At 42.1% G+C, this 21003-nt stretch overlaps 2 protein-coding genes across 5 annotated transcripts; both read left to right on the forward strand.

Annotated features, from left to right (window-relative positions):
- Positions 1 to 797: 797 nt before the first annotated feature.
- Positions 798 to 12727, forward strand: atcaya (ATCAY kinesin light chain interacting caytaxin a). 3 transcript variants are annotated; one of them, XM_080878927.1, is made up of 13 exons: positions 798 to 1792; positions 2886 to 2985; positions 4571 to 4629; positions 4743 to 4997; positions 5333 to 5506; positions 6067 to 6169; positions 6274 to 6405; positions 6735 to 6821; positions 7326 to 7424; positions 7650 to 7685; positions 7917 to 7985; positions 8088 to 8140; positions 10837 to 12727. In XM_080878927.1, exons 2-12 carry the CDS (start codon positions 2909 to 2911, stop codon positions 8119 to 8121), a joined length of 1125 nt encoding a protein of 374 aa, XP_080735053.1. In that variant the 5' UTR covers positions 798 to 1792; positions 2886 to 2908; the 3' UTR covers positions 8122 to 8140; positions 10837 to 12727. The 3 variants fall into 3 exon arrangements, with proteins under 3 accessions (XP_080735053.1, XP_080735054.1, XP_080735055.1); XM_080878928.1 differs by lacking the exons at positions 798 to 1792; positions 2886 to 2985 and adding an exon at positions 3313 to 3591 and having other exon boundaries at positions 4517 to 4629; XM_080878929.1 differs by lacking the exons at positions 798 to 1792; positions 2886 to 2985 and adding an exon at positions 3313 to 3591.
- A 2882-nt stretch (positions 12728 to 15609) lies between these two features.
- mibp (muscle-specific beta 1 integrin binding protein) lies at positions 15610 to 19027 on the forward strand. Of its 2 annotated transcripts, XM_080878930.1 has the most exons (8): positions 15619 to 15834; positions 16542 to 16632; positions 17211 to 17259; positions 17529 to 17703; positions 18269 to 18340; positions 18420 to 18526; positions 18622 to 18707; positions 18936 to 19027. In XM_080878930.1, the coding sequence occupies exons 1-7, from the start codon at positions 15809 to 15811 to the stop codon at positions 18705 to 18707; spliced, it is 606 nt and encodes a 201-aa protein (XP_080735056.1). In that variant the 5' UTR covers positions 15619 to 15808; the 3' UTR covers positions 18936 to 19027. The 2 variants fall into 2 exon arrangements, with proteins under 2 accessions (XP_080735057.1, XP_080735056.1); XM_080878931.1 differs by lacking the exon at positions 17211 to 17259 and having other exon boundaries at positions 15610 to 15834.
- Positions 19028 to 21003: the final 1976 nt, after the last annotated feature.

The following is a 21003-nucleotide window of genomic DNA, read 5'->3' on the forward strand; positions in this document are numbered from 1 at the left end:
CTTAAACACTATTCAGGTATGGCTCAAAACTGTATGCCAGTGTAATGATAAACCCAACCTGAAACTGCTGAGATAATAGTGTCATAACAGAGAATGCGTGAGCTGTGGCATGAGAACACGCGAACAAACTTTAGCAATAGTGCTAGAAATATAATATATTTAACCTTTACATGCTAATTGACAATCTAGTGACATCCACAACAAGTAAGTTGTGGATGTTTATATTTATGTTAACATATTTATGTTCTCCTTTGCCCCACACAAACTTAATGCCCTACATATAGTTTTTTGGATCTGGTCTTATTTTAAATTTCAACAAACAGATCATATTTTTTTAAAAACTGTAATTAAAAAAAGTCAATTTAACTAATTAACTCCAGTTTTATGCTTTAGTAAAGGCACTGCTTTATTTTGTTTCCTTCTCTTTTCTGCTTTTTATCTGTTTTACATTTTGTACTAATTTGTATAATTATTATTTGTTATACCAATTTTATGAACGATTAATTGATATATACGTAAATAAATAAATTTTAGCGGAGACGGAAGTACGTTGGAGTGAATGCTCTCGCTTTGCTTAATACTCTGGGTGTGAATGGCTGGGTGATTGGACGGGTGTTGCGTGCCTCTGATAATTGAGGTACAGTCTAATGTTAACCCAGCTGCCTGGGGTGAGTCATACCAAGCACCATCACATTCAGCTCTTCTGGACGTTTCGTATAAAGGTGCACTATGTCCACGATGCTAAAAAGCATCGTTTGACCTTGAGGGTTTTAAAGGCATCAGCTCAGGATCCGTACAAAAAAAGAAGAAGAGGAAAACCCTTATTATGCATAAGAGGGACACAAATATTTGTTAAAAGCTTTTTCTCGCGGGTAATTACTCACGAGGCCTTATGGACAGAATAAAAGAGACCTTTTAGGAATGTGCAGAACAAGTATTTTCAGCCATAGTATGCGGTGAAGCTGTAGGGGTGATATGATTGGCTGGCAGAAAGTGAAGTAAGGGTCTGAATAATTCATGTAGTGGGGTAGCAGGTATGAAAGAGGCACGAGCAAGGAGGCATAGAGGCTGAAGAGAGGCTATGGATGGAGAGAGATGCTGTTGCCAGGGAACAGCAGCCACACAGACCACCACTGAAAACAACAGCAGGATTATCTGATGGGACTAAAAGGAGACAGAGGCTGGTGCTTATTTTTCCCAAGTTGCTGCAGGGATAAATAAGCTACTTCCATGGAGGAATGTAAATACAGTGGAAGCCCAAAGAAGCTTTTCAATTGATACTGTGGTGAGAAGAAAAAGCTTCTCCAAAGGTATTTGGGTCCACATTAAGGGAGAAGAGAGGGGGGGTCGATATATATATAGAGAGAGATCACGATGCCAGAGCAGATGCGTTCCCATTAAAGGAATTTTGTGTCTCGGTGGTGTGGAAGTAAGAGCTGAGAGGCAAGGCTGTCGGCTCGCTCTTCACGGCCAGTCTTCCCCCAACAAAGGTGACCAGAGGCGGAGGAGAGGAGAGGGGGGTCCAGAACAGAGGTGCCCCCTGTCCTCAGACACCTGCTGCTGGCGAGCCGCGGACATCGAGGACAGTGTATGACTGTGTCCGTGCACAAGTGCGCGTGCGTGACTCCGAACGAATGAATGAGAGACGGAGAGAGAAAGAGGAGGAGGAATTTTAGACTGACCCACGCTTTTCTGTTGATGTGGAGCAGCGGGGCGGTCTCCCCTCAAATCTGTGCATCTGTGACTGAGGACGAAGAAGACGCTCCACATCGGGAGATCTCACGCCGCTCGTGTGAGTTTAACATCCTTGCATTTATTTTATGCATGGTCACACAGCTTGCACACGCATGCACGATTGTCCGTTAATGTGAGAAATCTTTTCTGTTGGATGCTCCACTTGGGGTGACCTAGAAAGGCTGTGGAGCCATTTTACTGCACCTTTTGGTGCTGATTGGCTTTGCAGAAATCATTGATGTTCACATCTGAAGACCGGGAAGAAACAACCCGCTCACAGTTACATGGTGTTTATTTATTTTTTTATAAACATGATTTTGCGATTTACGCCTGCTGGCTTGCCTCCACACAAGAATTTTTCTTGTGCATAATAAAACAAAACATGTGGAAACAAATTATTTCCTTTGTTAGTTATTTGGCTGCCTTCCATTTCATACACAGCCACAAGTGCTGCTGCCAAAACCACACCACTCCTAGCGATTATATCACAGTGTTGCTATTATTTCGGTATGCACTGCTGAATGTCATCATCGCACTGGGGCTGGTTGTACTACAGCACATTTTTTGTGGCTAAACACACCTTTTCATTCTGTTTCTAAGTGCAACCTGCAACCCAAGAGTGGAAATGCTTCCATCGCTCTGTGGAACAGGCTCGGAAAAGCATGAGGAAAGCAGAACTTTAGGACTCGTGCAGTTGACTGAGAATTCTCTCTAAGCTCTTAAGCACAAATTAATTCATGCTTTTCAGGTTTTCTATTTAATTGTGTTAGTGCCTGGAAGCCTGAGAAAGCAGAGGTGTGGTAGACTTAAAGAGGAGTCAGTTTTGTCCTCCACGTCTGCCTGTGGAATTCCAGGCGAGGCCAAAGTCAATTTTCATATTTGACTTTTGAAGGATTTCTGAGCGCAGAAAAGCGAGCTCAGTCCGATCCAGTCACATGCCTCTCACATGTGCTCCGGTGGGCCGGGGGGATGAAAACCACGTGAGCTGCAGTGACTTAAGCCCCCTAATTATAATGAAAGAGAGTCAATTATTTGACTTTTCCCTCAGCATACAGGCCAAAACACATGTTCCTGCAGTGCAGCAATGTGTGACACCTTTGGTCTGTGACTGCGAGTGCTATTGCTCATAAAAACTCTCTGCACACCTCCAGGCCCCTGCTCTCCTCTCTGAGGGATGGGCACCACAGAGGCGACTCTACGAATGGAGAACATGGAAGTAAAAGACGAGTGGCAGGATGAAGACTTCCCCAGGTATGATCCTTCCACTTTTTAAAGGCATCTAATGCGCGGTCGTGTTGATGTGATGATGAAAACTGATTGTAAGATTTAAAAAAAAATCCACTTATTCTCCTTTAAATCCTCAGCTGATTGGTAATTTTCCACAACAGGATAAGATCTGCGATATTGTTTATAATTATGGGAATTTGATGAGCAGTGGCTGAAATTCAGAGCTTAATGAGCAGAAAATAAGTGGCAGGAAAGTGTGATGAAAATCAGCACTGGGCTCCATCCTCCTCCTCCTGCTCCTCCTCCTCCCTTTTCCCTCCTCCTTTGTTGGATGGGGGAGGCAGGAAGCCAGGGAGCAGGTGCAGCGCCGTCTTGGAAGCGGTGTCGGGCAACGTCATGTGACGCAACGGCAGTCGCTGATCAACAACACCAGTTCAGGAATATGGTGGCAGGTTGTGGTTAAAGACGGAGGGTCAGTCAGTTATTAAAGAAGAATCAGAGTGATGCTCTGCTCCGGTTTGGCTCACACCAGCTGAGAGGACAGGGAATGAGCCCAAACACAGAGGTGTGTGAGGTAAAAGATAAAGATCATTAAGGATCGGCTTGGACAAAAGCAGCTGTCTCCGTAAGGTAAGCATCAGTGGTTCGTGCTGATCTTAAGAGATAATGCAGACATAAACAGATGAGCTTGAGCTCGCCCCCCTCGTCAGTTTGCATTTCTATAAAAAAAAGAGCTTCATTTGTGACAAAGGAAGCAGCGGATCAGTAGTCACTGCAGGGGTCCTCGGGGAATAGAGGCACAGTGTCTGTTTCTGTGGGCTGAAGCGTGATTGTTGGCTCAGGAGGAGCCCGCACTGTCACACAACTGTCCTCCCGCGAATGGGAGGATGAGACGGTTGGCTTTCACGGGAATGCAGCTAAGACCCTCTCTGCTGAACAACACTGCGCTAGAGCTCTCTCCTCCTCCCAGTTTTTTTTAACCAGTGAGAGCACAGCTGTGCACTCAGCTCCTCGGTTGTTCCTCGGGTTTTATTGCCGACAGACAACACATGCAGGTGCAAGCACGTTTGCCCCCATTTGCTTGCTTTTTCTGCTTTAGACACATTTGACAAGGAGGGAAGAAGAGGAAGATGTTGATGTCCTCCCATCCTCTCCTCCTTCTGTGCAGAGTGTAAACAGAAGCAGAAATGCAGACACTTTGTTTGCATGCAAACTGTTTCTCCACCCCTCCATCATCCGCTCTGACTCACACCCTGCCCGGCGGCGCTGTAATCTTCGTCTCTCCCCGGAGACAAGTTAATAACCATCTCTATCCTCTTCTGCGTGCTCTTCTTTTCAGCGCTTAGCCAGATTAGTGACAACACCCATGCCTAGCTTGGACCTTTTAACACGGTCCTAATCACATGGATCCATTTTATTATGAGGTCATAGTTACAAAGTAGGGCGTGCTTTAGGATGCATTTATCTCAGCTGAGGAAAAATGATGGGTTTTTGTACTGTGTGGCTGAACCTTTACTCTCTGCAGCATCACAACTTCCTCTCTGTCGTGTAATAGATTGGGCAAACACAGCGCTAGATGCTTACATAGTGTATGCATGTTTCCAACCAGACCACTACCAGAGTACGGAGACATGGACCCCTCCTGTGGTCTCACAGATGACAGAACCTGTAAGTAACACCAACAAGTCGGGGGTCACCGAATGATCATTATTGATGACAAACCCCTCTCTGTGTGGCATGAATCACAGTCTCTTTCCTCCTGCCCTCTGGTCTCACTGTAGCTCATCCTACCTCCCTGAACGTGAGCTCACCGGGAGGAGGAGGCAGCGGCGGTGTGTCCTCATCCCACCGGAAGAGGCGTACGTTGATCGCCCCGGAGATGAACCTCTCCCTGGATCAAAGTGAAGGTTCTTTGTTGTCAGATGACTTCCTGGACACGCCGGATGACCTGGACATAAACGTTGACGACATCGACACTCCAGATGAAACCGACTCACTCGAGTTCATCACGAATGGCAATGACCTGGAGTGGGAAGGTTAGCAGATCCATAACAGGTCGCTGTTTTTACTCCTGATATTAATCCATCAGCTTCAAAAAGCTAGTTGAGGCTGAACTTTAGGCAAAAAGGGTTTTTTGTTGCTATTTAAGCTGAAAATTCACTACATGTATCCATGCACGTACCATAAAATGTCAGCTGAGAAGTTACACTGTGCTCTTTAACCTAAACATACTAATACATGTCGATTTTTACAGAGACTTTGCAAAAGGAAAGGATCTGTAACACAACCTAACTTAAAAGGAGCTTACACATATTATGATCAATGTTTCCCTTCGACTAAAATGATTCAGCATAACTCTGTTCGTGCCCAGATGACACACCGGTGGCATCAGCGAAAGCAAATCCCGTTGACAGATCCGGAGAGGTGGGCGAGGATGGGAATGCCAACAACGGACGCCTCTGGAGAACAGTGATCATCGGAGAACAGGAACATCGCATCGACATGCAGGTCATCAGACCTTACCTTCGGGTCATCACACACGGAGGTGAGAGTCAGAAAAAGCTCTCAATTAGCAATAAAATAATCCTTAAAATCCTTATATATATATATATATATATATATATATATATATATATATATATATATATAAGGATTTTAAGGATTATTTTATTGCTAATTGAGAGCTTTTTATATATATATATATATATATATATATATATATATATATGGTGTGATCGTGTGCACAGGCAGTGATTTGTGGATGCAGTGATTTCCATGACAGACTGACGCCTGAACACCTGACGCTCATCATGAACTTTCCCCTTGTTGCCTGCATGCAGAGATTTTTCCGGGTTTTCTGAATTGTTGGTGATATAATGTACTGTAGAGGATGAGATATTCAAAGTCTTCACAATTTTATGTTTTGTAGATGCATTTTTTGCAAACTGGTGAAACTGAGATGCTCTCTTTATAACCAATCATGTGTAAAAATGACTTAATGTTTTTCAGGAAGTAGTAAAATGTCTCAGTTTAAACATTCAATATGTTTCCTCTGGTTTGTTGTGAAGATTTCCATGACAGTAATCTTAAACTCTCTCTCCTCAGGTTATTACGGCGAAGGCCTGAATGCCATCATTGTGTTTTCTGCTTGTTACCTGCCTGACAGCAGCTGTGCAGATTACCACTACATCATGGAAAACCTCTTCCTGTGCGTCTCTCAGTCAGAGCCAACTTACTCGCACTTTTAAGCCCTGTATATCAACACATTTTGAACTGCACCCAACAGGAAATCATAACTCTCGTGCCCTCCAGGTATGTGGTGAGCAGTCTGGAGATGCTCGTTGCCGAGGATTACCTGATTATTTACATGAACGGAGCAACTCCTCGGAACAAGATGCCTGGCATCAGCTGGCTGAAGAAATGCTACCAAATGATCGACAGAAGGTCAGAAAAAAGTTCAATACATTGATTGATATCTAGCGTATTGGGAATTTCTTTATATAGATCTTTTTGGAGATGTTCACATCAGCGCTGAACTCTGGCTCATCTCCATCATCCCACATACACGATGCTGATATTGACAGATATGAAAGGGAGAGAAATAAAAGTTTTCTCAAGCTGTCAGTCAGTGAAAGCTTGTCGATGGCTCTGAGTCCTGTTTGGCAGTTGGGAATAAAATTGGAATAAACTTTTAAGCACACACACACAAAGCATAAACGTGTGAACAACGATGCAGCTCTGTTAACAAACGTTTTCTTTCTGTTTTCTGGCAGATTGAGGAAGAACCTGAAGTCTCTAGTCATTGCTCATCCCACGTGGTTTATACGCACCGTCCTGGCTATATCGAGGCCTTTTATCAGGTGATACGAACAAGCTGAATATCAAACACTGAACGTTTTCCATTAAGACCTGAAGGTTAATCGATACAGGCCACACGATGTCTTTTGACCTCCCGAGAACTGAGTCCTTGTTTGGGATGTGCTTTTTATTTTTCCTGATAGCTATTTGAGATCAGACAGTCCTGTCAAGTCTATAAACTAAGCTCACTTGTTACTTTGTTACATAGTTGCTACTAACTATGTCCCCATATGGGTAAATGGGTTAATTTTACAGAATAATACAATAAAATCAAGATTTCATAGTAAGTATAAAGCCGGGTCGAGCAGAATGAAGTGTAATGTGCAGGAAAGGAAACATCCCTGAGACGGGAGGTCTGACACAGAGCGACTATAATAACTTTAATCTCTTTCTCATTTAAAATATCAGTTTGACAGCGTGGATCTGTTTGCTGCAGATTTTTTTTATTGTTTGTCTTTTTGTGTATCTGTGTAACTGTTGTGTTGCTTTTCTCTCGTCCTCTGCAGTGTGAAGTTCATGAATAAGATCCAGTACGTCCACAGCCTGGACGAACTGGCAGAAATGGTGCCCATGGAGCACGTCCATGTCCCCGAGTGTGTGGTGCAGTAAGTATCTGTGACCGCTAGATGGAGAACGTGAGCTTTACCTGCAGGCAGCGGTTAATCCTTTTTTCTTTTTTTAAAGTTATTACTCATTTAAACCAAACCGAGAACAAGACTGCTGTTTGAATAAATGTAAAATAAGATTATTGCCTCAGTTCCTAAAAAGAGGACTTAGATGGCAGGATTTACTGTGTGATGTGAGGATATAACAGCACCTCTCGTTTTCAGATTTGACGAGGAGAGGATTAAAGCGCGGAGGGAAAGGTAAGATATAGCTTTGTGCAGTTTTAAATAGCATTACGCGCCAACCTCGTGCATATTATTATATACATATAACTGTGTGCAGAATTAAGAGTGGCTTAAGCACTTAGAACTGGATAATTGGCTACACAAGACTCCCATCTAATAACTCTGTGTATGTAACTGTGTGTGTGTGTGTGTGTGTGTGTGTGTGTGTGTGTGTGTGTGTGTGTGTGTGTGTGTGTGTGTGTGTAGGATTGAGCAGGAGCAGAGACAGCAGCAACAGCATCCAGCCCCACAGGAGCCCGTGAAAAAGTCTGAGAGGTAGAGGTCCTCTAACCACATTTTAATGTGTGACAACAAACTCAGAAGCTCATCAGGTTTCAGTTCGTTATCACAGCTCTTACCTTTACTTTTATTTTTCAGGCCAAAATCAATGATTGTAGGTCAAGGGTTCTGAGACGGACGGAGATTTGAAGGTAACGTTGCACTTCTTATTTCAGCCACAAGATGGTGCTCTGCTCTCACACGAGTTTACCGCATCGCCCATTAAGCCTCTGCAGACGTGACAACAGATTCCAGTTTATGTTTATAGAAGTACATCACTCTGGGTCTATGATGTGTCCTAATTTTGGATTAATGTTCTATGATGGTTGGACAGGTTCATCTGTTGCACATTGTCAGGGTCACAAACTGAAAAAATATTCATCTGATTGCTTTGGTGCTAAAAGTAGAACTGAGCAGGACGCAGTTTCACAGTTTGCACGGTGTGAGTTGGTACTCGTGTGATGTGTGCTTCTTCGCTGCCTTTAAATACTGAGGTTCTGTCATTAGCTGAGCTTTTCTCCTTCAGTGTTTCTTTCTCTACGTTTGCTTGATTCTGTCTGGTGCAGCTTCTTTTCTGCTTTCTAAAGTTACAGCTGTGAAACAACATTTCTCAGTTTCTCGTGTACTTCAGAGATTCTTATAATCTCATATTTTGTGTTAACTTAACCCAGCTGATGGTCACGTACATATTCTGTATCTTCCACGTCATTTAAGTGATGTGATGAGGGAACAAACTTTGCTTTGTTTTTAGATTTTAGGGGTATTTTACATATTTCACCAAACTTTAGCCTTACACAGTTTGTGCTGTATCTCTGGATTTCAAACAATTTTGGTGTTTTTATCATCAACATATGGCTGACTGAAGAGGTTAATACTGTTCATTTTAAGTCATATTGTCAGTCCTTGAGGTAGATAACTCCTGTACAGAACCTGATTCAGGCTAAAATTTCAGTGGATAGTTTGTTTGTTTGTTTTAATCGATAATATCCTTACAGGCTGCTAATGTGGCAGCACATGCTGGTAGAAACCAGGTGGCTGAAGGTTGTATAGAGTAGTGACCTGTGACTGTCCGGCTGATATGCTCAGAGAGACAGTGTGCTAATGCTACACATCACTGAGGTGCAGAAGCAAGATTCTTGTCAATTTTTTAAACTACTTGAAAAGAGATCATTTTTAGTTTAGGACTGACCCATCATAGACTCATACAGGCCACTTCATTAGGTACACTCCTTCAACTGCCTTAATGCAAATTTCGAATCACCCAATCACGTGGCAGTAGTTCGATACACTGTGGCATGTTGACGTAGTCGAGTCAAACTGCTGAAGTTTAAACCCATACAAGTGGGTAAAATGCCTTGTTGATGCCAGAGGTCAAAGGTCATGACCAGACATCTGTGAGCTGATAGGAAGGCAGCAGTAAGTGAAATAACCACTGCAGGTGGTACACGGCAGCAGAAGACCACACTGCTGCTCCTGTGAGCTGTGAACAGGAAACCGAGGCTACAGTTCTCACAGGCTCGCCAAAACAGGACCACAGCAGATTGTCTGTGTACGTTCTCTGTTATCTGGGTCAGTTTTTAGCGCTTGAGGAAAAGGAAACTGGACCTCGTATTCAAGAACCTTTTTCAGTTCAAAAACAACTGGTGGAAAATCCTTGGTATTCAATTTCTAGTGGGATTCTCCCTTTGGACATAATCCTGGGAATTATTGGCCCACTGTTAATGAAGCAAGTCGTTAAGGGTCATTTCCACCAAGTTGTTAATTGTTCGTGAGACTTTGCTCCATCGCGCTCTTCATTATGTGAGCGTGGGTTGAATCAGCTTGCAAAGAGACTCCAAAACTGCATTGTGGGTGGCTGATTCCTGATGCTGTAAGGCACCGTCTCTGTTAAACAATTTATACTTAATGAAAACGTCTCCTCTGTCTTCTTGCTCCAAAATGGGAACATTAGCATAACCAAACATGTCCTCCCTCTTTTACAAGTGCAGATATCCAGCTGAATCTCGTCCTACTGAGGTGGTTCTCCTGTGCTGTGCTATGCATATGTGGAGTAGGTCTGTGTAACGGTCCAAGCATTCCTCACTGCATAGACTACACTGTGTATGCTGTGCAATGTGCAGTGCTTGTGTTTTGTCAGCTGGGCGAGTGTTTTGTCAAGATTTCTGCAGTGACATTCAGCTGGTAGGGTCAGAATGTGGCAAAAACATCACGAGAGCATGGATCCATCCTGCCTCATATAGTGGTGGTGCAGACTGGTGTGACGGAGGTGTGGGGGATGGCCTGTCAGCATGAATGGACCCATCTGCATATGGGTGCTTACAACAGGATAATGTGCCGTGCAACAAAACTCAGAACTGGTTTCTTGAACATGACAAGTTTACTGGATTGAGATCTGGTGACTGCGGAGACCATTCGAGTGCAGTGAAGCACCTTTGGGATGTGGTTGAACGGGAGATGGACATCATGGATGTTCAACCAACAAATCTACTGCAGCTGTCTGATGTTATTGTGTCAGTATAGACCCACATCTCTAGGAAATGCTTCCAGCACCTTGAACCGAGGCTGCTCGGAAAGCAAAAAGCAGATCCAACTCGTTCTACCTAATGAACTGACCACTAAGTATAATCTTGTCAGTTTAACTACAAAAAGTGAGTGATAGTAAAAGATTTTAGAAGCACAAGTCCCGTCTTTGTTTCCTTCTTTCCAAAATAATTGGCTGTTTACTCCTTAGACAAACACAGTGGGGGCTTTTCTGTCCCTCATAGACAGCTGCACTGTCTAAAATAACACTTACATGTTTTTATTGTGCAGACATGATAGTTCTTTGTGCTCTTTTCTGTTTGTGCAGGGCTCACCTGAAGTGGAGCGTGAACGTCCAGCAAGTCTACACAAGCTTCGTGTCATCATCCCGCTGACGATTTGTGCCGTCGTTGTCCGATCAAAACAAAATAAATGCTCCGTCCCATAATGCCACTGGGAACTCACCCCTCCTCTATCCCAGAGGGGTTTTATGGCCACACTAAATGAAGTCACTACTCTGTTACCAGATTTGATTTAAAATCTGAAACCGCTGCTCGATTCGTTCATTCTTTAATCTGCTGTTAGGGAGCTCGTGCTGGATTATAATGAGCCTCCTTGTTCCTCGTTGTTCGAGTCAGAGATTACAGGCTTGAAGTTAATGAGGGCAAAATTACCTGAAAATCGTGACAGTTTAAAAACACGAGCAAATCTTGAAGCTCCTTTAACTGAGATCTGGGTCAGTACGAGACCACTGGAACAAACTCACATTTATATTCGTGCCGGTTCATGTGAATGTCGTGTGCGTCAGATGTAGATAACAAGGCTTTTCCAATGTATCAGATGCTTTATTTTATTTTTTTACCTCATAGCTGCTGCATCATAAGGCCCTTTGAAGCGCTCTCATATGCTGTTCTGACATGTCAACATGTGCTAACGTTTGCTGGTGCGGGGGTCCTTTAGCTCTGTGAAGTTTCCTTTGATCGCCTCCACTTACTCTGTACCCGGTGTCATTATGTGCCTCAGTCATCCTGAGTGTTTAAAAGAAAAGGCAGGAACGTGAGCGCTTACTGCAGTTTGTGACCCATACTGGAAAATCTACAGGAGTCCCTGTAGATTGTAAAATTATTTAGGTAAGTTCAAGCAATATATTGTTTATTTTATGTAACATAGTCACATAAACAGCCTTCATACAACACTGAATGCTTTGTATTTAGATAATATTTTGGCTAAACTCCATATTACAGGTTCCCATAAATGTAATACTAACACGTGTGCAAAGTATCTACAACAAATTTGTATAGATTCTGTAAAGATGTGATGAAAGTCAAGACATAAAGCAGACAAAGTTTGACAAACTGCACATGAAGCAGTGACGCTTTCTCTCGGACGGGGTCGCAATTAATACGTCTGAATTTAATTCCAGATTAATGAGTGAATGTTTTGGTCATTCAGAAACGTCCTCAGTGATCAGCAGTGTCAGCACCTCTGGACGGTTTAACTCTGGTTCTTTGTGTCTTCCATTTTTTCAAATTATTGTAGCAGGAAGACTGAAGCATAGGATTACTTCTGTGTGGACTTCATGACTTGATTGTCTGTAAACTGCTCGTATGTTTTGCACTATTGAATTTGGGTAGTTTAAGACTATGATAGATTTATGCATTTTGAGCTGTTGTTAGTATGACTTGTGTTTTTGTAGGTTGTGGGCATTCTTATGCATTTTTGGTACAGAAAATCTGACCAATGAAAAGTCTGTTTATAAAGTGCTGACTTACTTTACTCCTCTTCTGTTGCCTTTCCAGAGTGGCAAAGTTGGACAAAAAGCTTGAACTTTTCTTTTTGTGATCCTTTAAGAGTGTTTTTCACTGGCAAACCCGACCTGGCGGCGTCCCGTCTTCATTCTGCGAGGGGGACGCCTCTCGCTGGTCGTTTGTTGGTTGAACCGAGTGCCTATTGTCGAACCAAATGCTTCGGGGAAATCTGGAAAAATGAAGGAATGTACAGTGTAGCATTTTACTTTTTGGTTATGTTTTTTATTTGAGTCACACTCGTGCATAAACTGTTCATTCTGACTATAAAAGCACAAAATCTGTAATGTTTCAACCCATAAACCGACCATACCTGCTGTAAAATGTTTGCTCACATATGAACTGTTTCACTCTCCTGAAGCTTCCATGATTGTTTCTGCCTGTAAATATGACTGAATAAATTGTTCCTCATCATATGTTCTCTGTTTGTTGCTTAGAGCACTGCCTGGGCTTAAATTGGTTACATGCGTGTTAAACTACTGTATGTTCTCTGAGCTGTTTGCAAATATTGGCTTGACTTCCTGGGTGTCACATGGAGGTGGGTGTGTGGCGGCTTTTTCACAGAACAACGTGTAACAGGGCGACTCTTTCTCAGCACCAAAACAGTAGTGTGTGACGTGATGCAACGACAGTTCTGAAAAGTGTTTACATGTACAATATACACTCACTGGCCACATCATTAGGTATACCTGCTCCCTGAGACGTATGTGGCACCGATTCAGTGCACATGCGAAGCAGATGTGTTACAGCAGCAGAAGAGCACATGGTGTGCCAGTCCTGTCAGCAAAGAACAGGAAACTGAGGTTACGGTCACCACGGCTTACTAAAATTAGACAACAGAAGATGTTTGTGTAGGTTTCTCAGTCACCCAGGTCATTTTTTGAGCAAGTGGACTTTTTTCTGTCTCTCTCTATCTAAGAGACCTTTTCAGTTCCAAAACAACTAAACGTTAGTTCCAGATATCATTTAACCCGTGGTGGGATTCTCCCCTTCGAGGTGCTTCTGAGAAGCTTTGACCCTCTGTTAATCATTTAATAAGCTAACGGTCGTTACCGCCAAGGTATGAACAGTTTGTGAGACACTGTCCCACCCTGCAATCATAGGATCTATTCAGATGTGCCGAGGTGTCATTATAGGTGGCTGATAGCTGGCGGTGTAGGCCATTACTGTTTACTCCTCTCACGCTGCCTCGTTTTAATGATTCATGCTGGTGGTGATGGTGGTGTGGGGTACGTTTTCTTGCCATGCTTTTGGCCAAAAGTTTGAGCAGTGTTTAAATAAAACAGCTTACCTGTCTGTTGTTCCTGCCCATGTCCAGACCTGTATGACCACACTGTGTCACGAAGCTCAAACTGGTTCCTTGAACATTACAGTGAGTTCACTGTGATCATGTGGCCTTTAAAGTCACCGCATCTCAGTCCAGTAGAGCACATTTGGGATGTGTGCGCTACTATCAATAAATATGGACCCAATTCTCTGAAGAATGTTTCCTGCACCCTGTTGAATCAATGCCATGATGAATCAAAGCAGACCATACTAATATATCTTAATCTATGGCCTCGCCTCTGCAGTGATACAGACATTTAAAAAAATGTTTATTTTAAGATGCTATATGCTGAAAAGCCAACTTACCTCGTATCTACTGAAATATTGACTTTAATGAAACCATTGCCAATGTTATTAATTCATCTCCTGCCCTTATTCTCTATTATATGTCAAAATATATGGAAAAAATACATTGATTTGGCCTTAAATTCAGAGCTAATAAAACAGTAGTTTCACAGTAGCATATTAAGAGTACAAACTGTCCTAACTATCTAGGGTCTACAGTGTCCCATAACTATGTTCATGGATGGCTCTTTGGTGTGAGCTTTTGTTTCCTTTGTCGTAATTGTTAGTTTAAAGTTACACAAACCAGCTCACACTGGATTTACAGTGTGACCCTCCCACTTGCAGGGATGGCCTGTAGCTGCTGAAGACTGCCGACACTCATGTGAAGGTTTCCTCGTTTTCTTGGATCTAGGAAGACTTGTAATTGCAACACAGCTAGAAGACTCGCCCATCACAACTTTATGATGTTCACTGTCGACTGTTGAGCCTCAACGTGCACGTGGACACAAACACATGTACTGGGAAACAGATCAAGGCCATAAACAACACTTTATGAAGGCTGTAATTCACATCTACTAGAACCTCCACGTGTTCTCTCGAAATATTCACTCATTTGTCTCTTACCTCATTTATGACACAACCTAGCAAGAACATTTGTGGCAGAAAGTAAACATCAGGCATGCTCCACTTCACAGCTGAACCTGTGACTTCTCCTTCGTCCTAATTAAGTTTTTTTTTTATGTAGGTGCTGCTCGCTGGCTCACAATGGAGCTCACACTGCCCTCACACTCCTGACTAAAGCGCTATACAAATACATGCCATTTTTACCATCTGACACACTTCACACATGGATGCTCACTGGGATGATATATTATCAACAACCTCAGTTTGAAAATTAGTCAGAGACAAGAAGCATATTGCTCTTCATGCCAAAGAGTCAGATGATCTACTGTGGCTGCTTTTAATTTAATGAACTTTAGTAGCAGACAAACTATGGTCCCAGCATTTTGTTCTTAAAATTTCACTGAAGTATGATAAAATAAAGGAAAAACTGAAGTACTTATAGGGAGCAGAACCCCAGACTCCAGTTTTCAGAGGGTGGGCATTTTGCCATGGCTTAGTATTAATATAATTATGGTTTTATTATCTTAAATCAGGTAAATGAAACAGTACCCGCTTTCTACAACTATCGTCAAAACATCAAATTAAAGAAAATCATATGTTGTACTGACTGTGTCACGTTTTTCCTTTAATTTCTCACCCCTAACTAGGTTCAATGACGTTCTAATTATTATTATTCCTCCTAATTTGACTTTCACCCGAGCACATGACCATACTGTAAAATATTAGTGTTATTTTTATGCATCCATTTGACACCATCAATGGTAGTTTTCCACAGGCCGCTGACTCTGCAGGTGGATTAGATGCTGAATGGAATAGTACGAGCGCCTCACCATCTGGCTCTCATATGGACATCAGTGAGCGAGGAAACAATAAGGAAATGGGTGAAAGTTACCAGCTTCTGATTGGCCGGCGAGGGGTTTGGGCGCTCTGCCCGCAGCTGATTGGCTGCTAAAAAGGTACACACAGAACGGCTCTGACGGCACGTAGCACGAGGTGGAAAAAGAGCACGAGCACGCCTGACCACGAGAACACACCACGCCCACGTTCGCTGTGACGTTGAAGAGCTCGGGCTGGATATAAATTAGCGCGCCTCCCGCTCGCAGTACTACAGAGAAACACGCTGAGAGCGAAAGGGAAGGTTTCCGGAAGTATTTTTGGATCGTTTAAAATTCTTATTTTTAAAATTTGGGATTTTCGTTCTTGGTGAAAGTTGTTCGTGACTGTTTGTTTGAACGAGACCTGTCCGGAAGAAGCGAGACGATGAAGTGCATTATAGGAATTGGCGGGTAAGTTTGGCTAGCTTATCGCATTTATTTAACTACCAAGTCAACGGTTTTAACGTTTCCTTTTATCCGTTAACGTGAAAAATGGCTGATGTAAGTCGACTAAACACAGTGACAGTGGAGCAGGGTCACGCTGCGGCGATGCTCTGACTGCACTGTGTGGTGCAGTTCACGTTATTGCTGGTGCAGGTTTGTTTTTGCCAAACTGGTGCTTCAGGGTTTTTGTTTTTTGTAATGGTGATTGTTTGTCTCAGATTCATAGATGTTATCATTTTTGGCCGCGTGTTTATCAGCTGCCCGCCACAAACCTGTTCAAAGTCACATCCGGTCCGGTCGGTTTGTTGTTATAAATCGAGCGGGACTTTTGAAAATTCACCGCGAGGTCAGCTCAAAAGTGGAGGGAGATCTGAGTTTAGTGTTGCCATAACACTTATTATTATTATTATTATTATTATTATTATTATTATTATTATTATACTTGTGCAACATATTTAATATTTAAATGTAACACATTTAAACTTAACTTGCTCCCAGAGTTTTTGTGTTTTCATTTGTTTCCTTTTAATAATGTACACAAATTTACTATGTTGAATATTAACAAAGCTCAATATAATGCATAAATACTCGCTGCCATAAAGCTAACGGAAGGTCATTAATTTTGCTGTGGTGATAGCGGGCATTTTTATCACCCTGTGCCTTTGTGTTTACAGGGTGACTAATGGTGGTAAAACCACTCTGACAAATAACTTGATCAAGACTTTGCCCAACTGCTGTGTCGTGCATCAGGATGACTTTTTCAAGGTGAGTGTAAGCTAGTGGATTGTTTTCGGTTTTTTGTTTTGTTTGGTTTCTTGTTTTGTTTTTTCCCCATGCTGCTTTCTCCTCTTTGGACACTGCGTGATATTTGCATTTCAACAAAATAGGAGGGCTTCCCTGAGGGGTACCCCACCACATCCCCCCACTTTTTGTTCTCCAGATTAGATCCAGAGTTGTGTCTTTCCCTTGTTGTCTCGCCTCACTGCTTCGGTCTTGTTTTCCCTTCCCCACATCCTTGAATTTATCCATTTATACTCCTCATCTACATTTTCTTAAGATAGCTGTTAACATCAACTTCTCTTGTTATTGAGTCTTTTCTTATTTCTCTCCGTATAAGCACTACTACATTAGATGATGTGTTTTGCTCCCTTTCCCCCCTCCCCCCCAGTTTAGTCACAGCTGCATACCTGTGTGAACGGCTTGCTTTGTTTTGTGCATGCCCCTTGCTGTGTACCCTCTGTACTCACTTGTTTGGCCTTAATAACTCTGGCATGTGAGTGGGATCTGCAAGTGTTCAGAGCTGTGAGGTTGCAGCAGTGTTTTATTGGTCACTGTTATTTCAGAAACCCGATCAGATAGAAGTCGGGGAGGACGGCTTTAAACAGTGGGATGGTAAGACTTCACCCGAAGACTGCCAGTGACTCATTAATCTTATATCCACATAGCTGCCCATTTTAACATAGTTTACCTCCACAATCCATAATTGCACACAACCGTAATCATGCACATCAAAAGTTTATTGTAGCCTTCAGTAGCTCGCAAACAACAACCACACATCCAATAAATTACATTGTTTGCTTGGGTTTGTTCTAATCTTTTTCTCTTCTTTCCATCATTTTTTTTTTTTTTTTTTTTTTTTTGCCTCCAATCTTTCTTTATAGTTATCACGGCGTTGGATATGGAGGCCATGACCAACACGATAAAAGCCTGGATTGAGAACCCGGTGAAGTTTGCCAGATCTCACGGTGTCCCTTTGTCTTCTTCCTCCGATTTGGCCAACACTGACGAGCAGATCCACATCCTGATTGTGGAGGGCTTCCTGCTCTACAACTACCCGTAGGTCTAAAGCAGACTTTCATATCTTTTAATAAATGAAGTATTGTTCGCACTGTGAGCACATTTGGTTGATGATGAAAAAATAATGATATATATATATATATATATATATATATATATATATATATATATCTATATATATATATATATATATATATATATATATATATATATATATATATATATATATATATATATATATATATATATATATATATATATATATCTCTCTCTCTCATTATTATTTTTTTTTAAATACACATTAGGCGGTATGATTTCTGCCGTGTCACATGTTGGTGTAGCGTGCTTACCACTCAGTCGTGTTCAGTGACGCCCACGTCGCCAGCTCAGGCAGGTCCTGCAGTTAGAGATAAGGCCTTCAGCAGAAAGATGCTGTCGAGGTGCAACTCTGACGCTGTTCAGTGCGCTGCTGCTGCGTGTTCAGTGCGCTAGTGATGACTGTCAGAGGTGTAGATAAGGCGCCATCTGAACAGTTGCATAACTGAACTCCTTTGACTCTGAAGATGTTGTACATCATTGCGTCACTTTTCTTTCTGCCTTCTAGGCCCCTGCTGGACGTCTTCGACAAGTGCTACTACATCTCGATACCCTACGAGGAGTGCAAGAGGAGAAGAAGGTGAACAATGAAAGATTTCACTCATACTGTTTTTCCTCTTTTCAAGTGGAAGTTCTCACTGTATTTTTGTCACTTTCAGTACGAGACAGTACACCGTCCCTGACCCTCCCGGCCTGTTCGATGGCCACGTGTGGCCCATGTACCTGAAACACAGGAAACAGATGGAGGACAGTGGCTTGAATATCGGTATGTAGCAGCTGGATTATGTGAGGACATCTTTGCCGTCCCTGTATGTTGGGAGTAAAAGCATTAAACGTATGACTAAATCATTTTCTTTGCAGTGTACCTCGATGGCTTGAAATCCAAACAGGAAATCTACAGCCAGGTGTATGAAGACATTCAGAACAACCTGCTCAATCGTTTATAGGTAAGGAGGTGGAGGGAGTGTGCCACTGTGTCACTAATGTCATAAACCGTACACAAGTTTAGACATTTGTCTCCTACTGGAGACAAATGGAGTTCAGTTGTTTGTACAGCTAAAACATTCAGATTTTGAAGAAGTAGATGCATCATACAACCTGTACAAATGTTGATGAAAATATTAAGTGTGGCGTATGCAGACTTGTTTAACAGTTTTGTTTTCTGTGTCTTGCAGCAGGAGGACTCGTCTCCACACCTGTACACAATCTGTAAATAGACCCAGTGATTTTTTATTTTTATTTTATGAAGGTTTTTTGTAATATTCATTTTTTTTGGAAATGGATGAATGAATGTTAACTTATCGTTGTCTTTTTATCATTTTTCTGATGATCAATGTTTCAGTTATTTCTGTGAAGGTGATTGTTGAACTGCTCGTTACCATTACATTAGACAGCTTGTATTGGACCATTTATGTGCCAGCCACATTCACCTGTCAATAAAAGCATTATTTGCTGTTGAAGGGAACAAACGTGTTGTTGTTTCTGTCACAGTGACATAAAACGTCTGCAGATGACGTTGGTGTTGGATCACATACTGAATGTTATCAATGCTGCTTGTTGCCTTTCATCTTAAATCCTACAGCTGTGACTGCGCTGAGCTCTTAATAAGCCTGCCAGGGTCTATTAAAGCAGGCCTGCAGTGTGAAACTGATGACCGTGTGCTGGGCCGTTCTAAAATCAGCAGGCTTATGTGTTGTGTATAGCATTATGTAAGGAGGATGAAAATGAATCTTTCTGTGTTTAAAGAAGCAGCTCAGTGACACAGATTACCGGCTTATTTAGAAGAGATTAAGTATATAATGTAAATTTATGGATTTGGGGGCTTTTTAAAAATAAATAAATGTGAACAGGAAACACGGATGTAGCTATGGTTGTGGTGGATGTTAGTTGCTCAGCACCCAGTTTGTACTGTTTTTTTTTTTTTTTTTTTTTTTTCTACATTTCTAATGTTTTTATTTAATTTGAATTTTAACATTTTTATAAAACTAATTTTCTCAGTTATACAGATTGCATTATGTGAAGGGTTTCTACTATCATCCAGCCCGTTACAGCAGGGGCGGCCAACTCCAGGCCTCGAGGGCTGGTGCCCTGCAGGTTTTAGATCTCACCCTGGGTCAACACACCTGACTCATGAGTTCATTACCAGGCCTCTGGAGAACTTCAAGACATGTTGAGGAGGTCATTTAGCCATTTCAATCAGCTGTGTTGGATCATCCGTTCCAAAATCAGTTTTGATTTGAGTTTTAATAATCTATAACCAATAATCAGTTGATTTGAGATGACAATGAAGACTTTGGAGGTTGTACTGTCTGGGAGCACCCAGAGCATGCTGCTACCATCACGCATGACCACTGGCATAGTGTTGTTTTTATACATGCATGCAAATCTTTTAATAAGTTGAGCTGAAGGTTCTAAAAATGGCTTTTAACCTGACGAGGTCAGAGCCCATTAAATTCTTGTTAGTGATCATGATTGGATACAGCTGGTGGTTTCTCTTTATCAGCATAAGAAGGATTCGTTTCACAGCATTCGCCAGTGACTGTCTAAAAAGGAGAATTGGACACAAGTTGGGAAAGTCTCTCTGAGTCATTTTTAAACAACTGCAGACTCCAAGAAGAAGCAGGAGTCATTCACACGCGTCACTACTTTGCCAAGGAAAACCCAAACTGTCACCCTGAGATGAAGGAATTTGGTTGTTTGATGGCAACTTTTCTTTATGGCTACCAAAAGGGGTTGAGGTGAAACTTGCTAAGGGGGATTTAACCAAATATTAGTGGGGTGTATGCATGCTTTTGACAATGAAATCAAAGTTGTGCACCCAGTTCCTGTTTTTAACATGATTAAAGATGTATGCTGTAGCATCATCCCACTCTGGAAAAAGAACAGTTCAAAGAAGTCATTAAAGGCTCAAACTCATGATGAGTGCATGTAAACGCAACTGTAAATATGGGACATGCCACTTTAGTAGCTGAGGTTGTTCAGATAGCTGAAGGGGAAGCAAGTGGTAGCTGAATTTATCTGTTTGCATAGCTATAATTCTTTGGTGACTCGGTGTAGCAGGCAGTGCACAACCTCTCTGAAGGAGTTGTTGAAGTTTTTGGGATCATAGCCTCAACACGGATAACCAGCTCTTTGTTTTGTCACTGAGTAAATGCTGGATTTCATGTAGCTCATTCCCAGCTAGACCCACAACAGTAGTGGGAAAACTCAGCAGCTCACAGTCATTTTTACAGTACACAAACC

The sequence above is a fragment of the Rhamphochromis sp. 'chilingali' genome (assembly GCF_963969265.1).
Source record: "Rhamphochromis sp. 'chilingali' genome assembly, chromosome: 3".
Lineage (NCBI taxonomy): Eukaryota > Metazoa > Chordata > Actinopteri > Cichliformes > Cichlidae > Rhamphochromis > Rhamphochromis sp. 'chilingali'.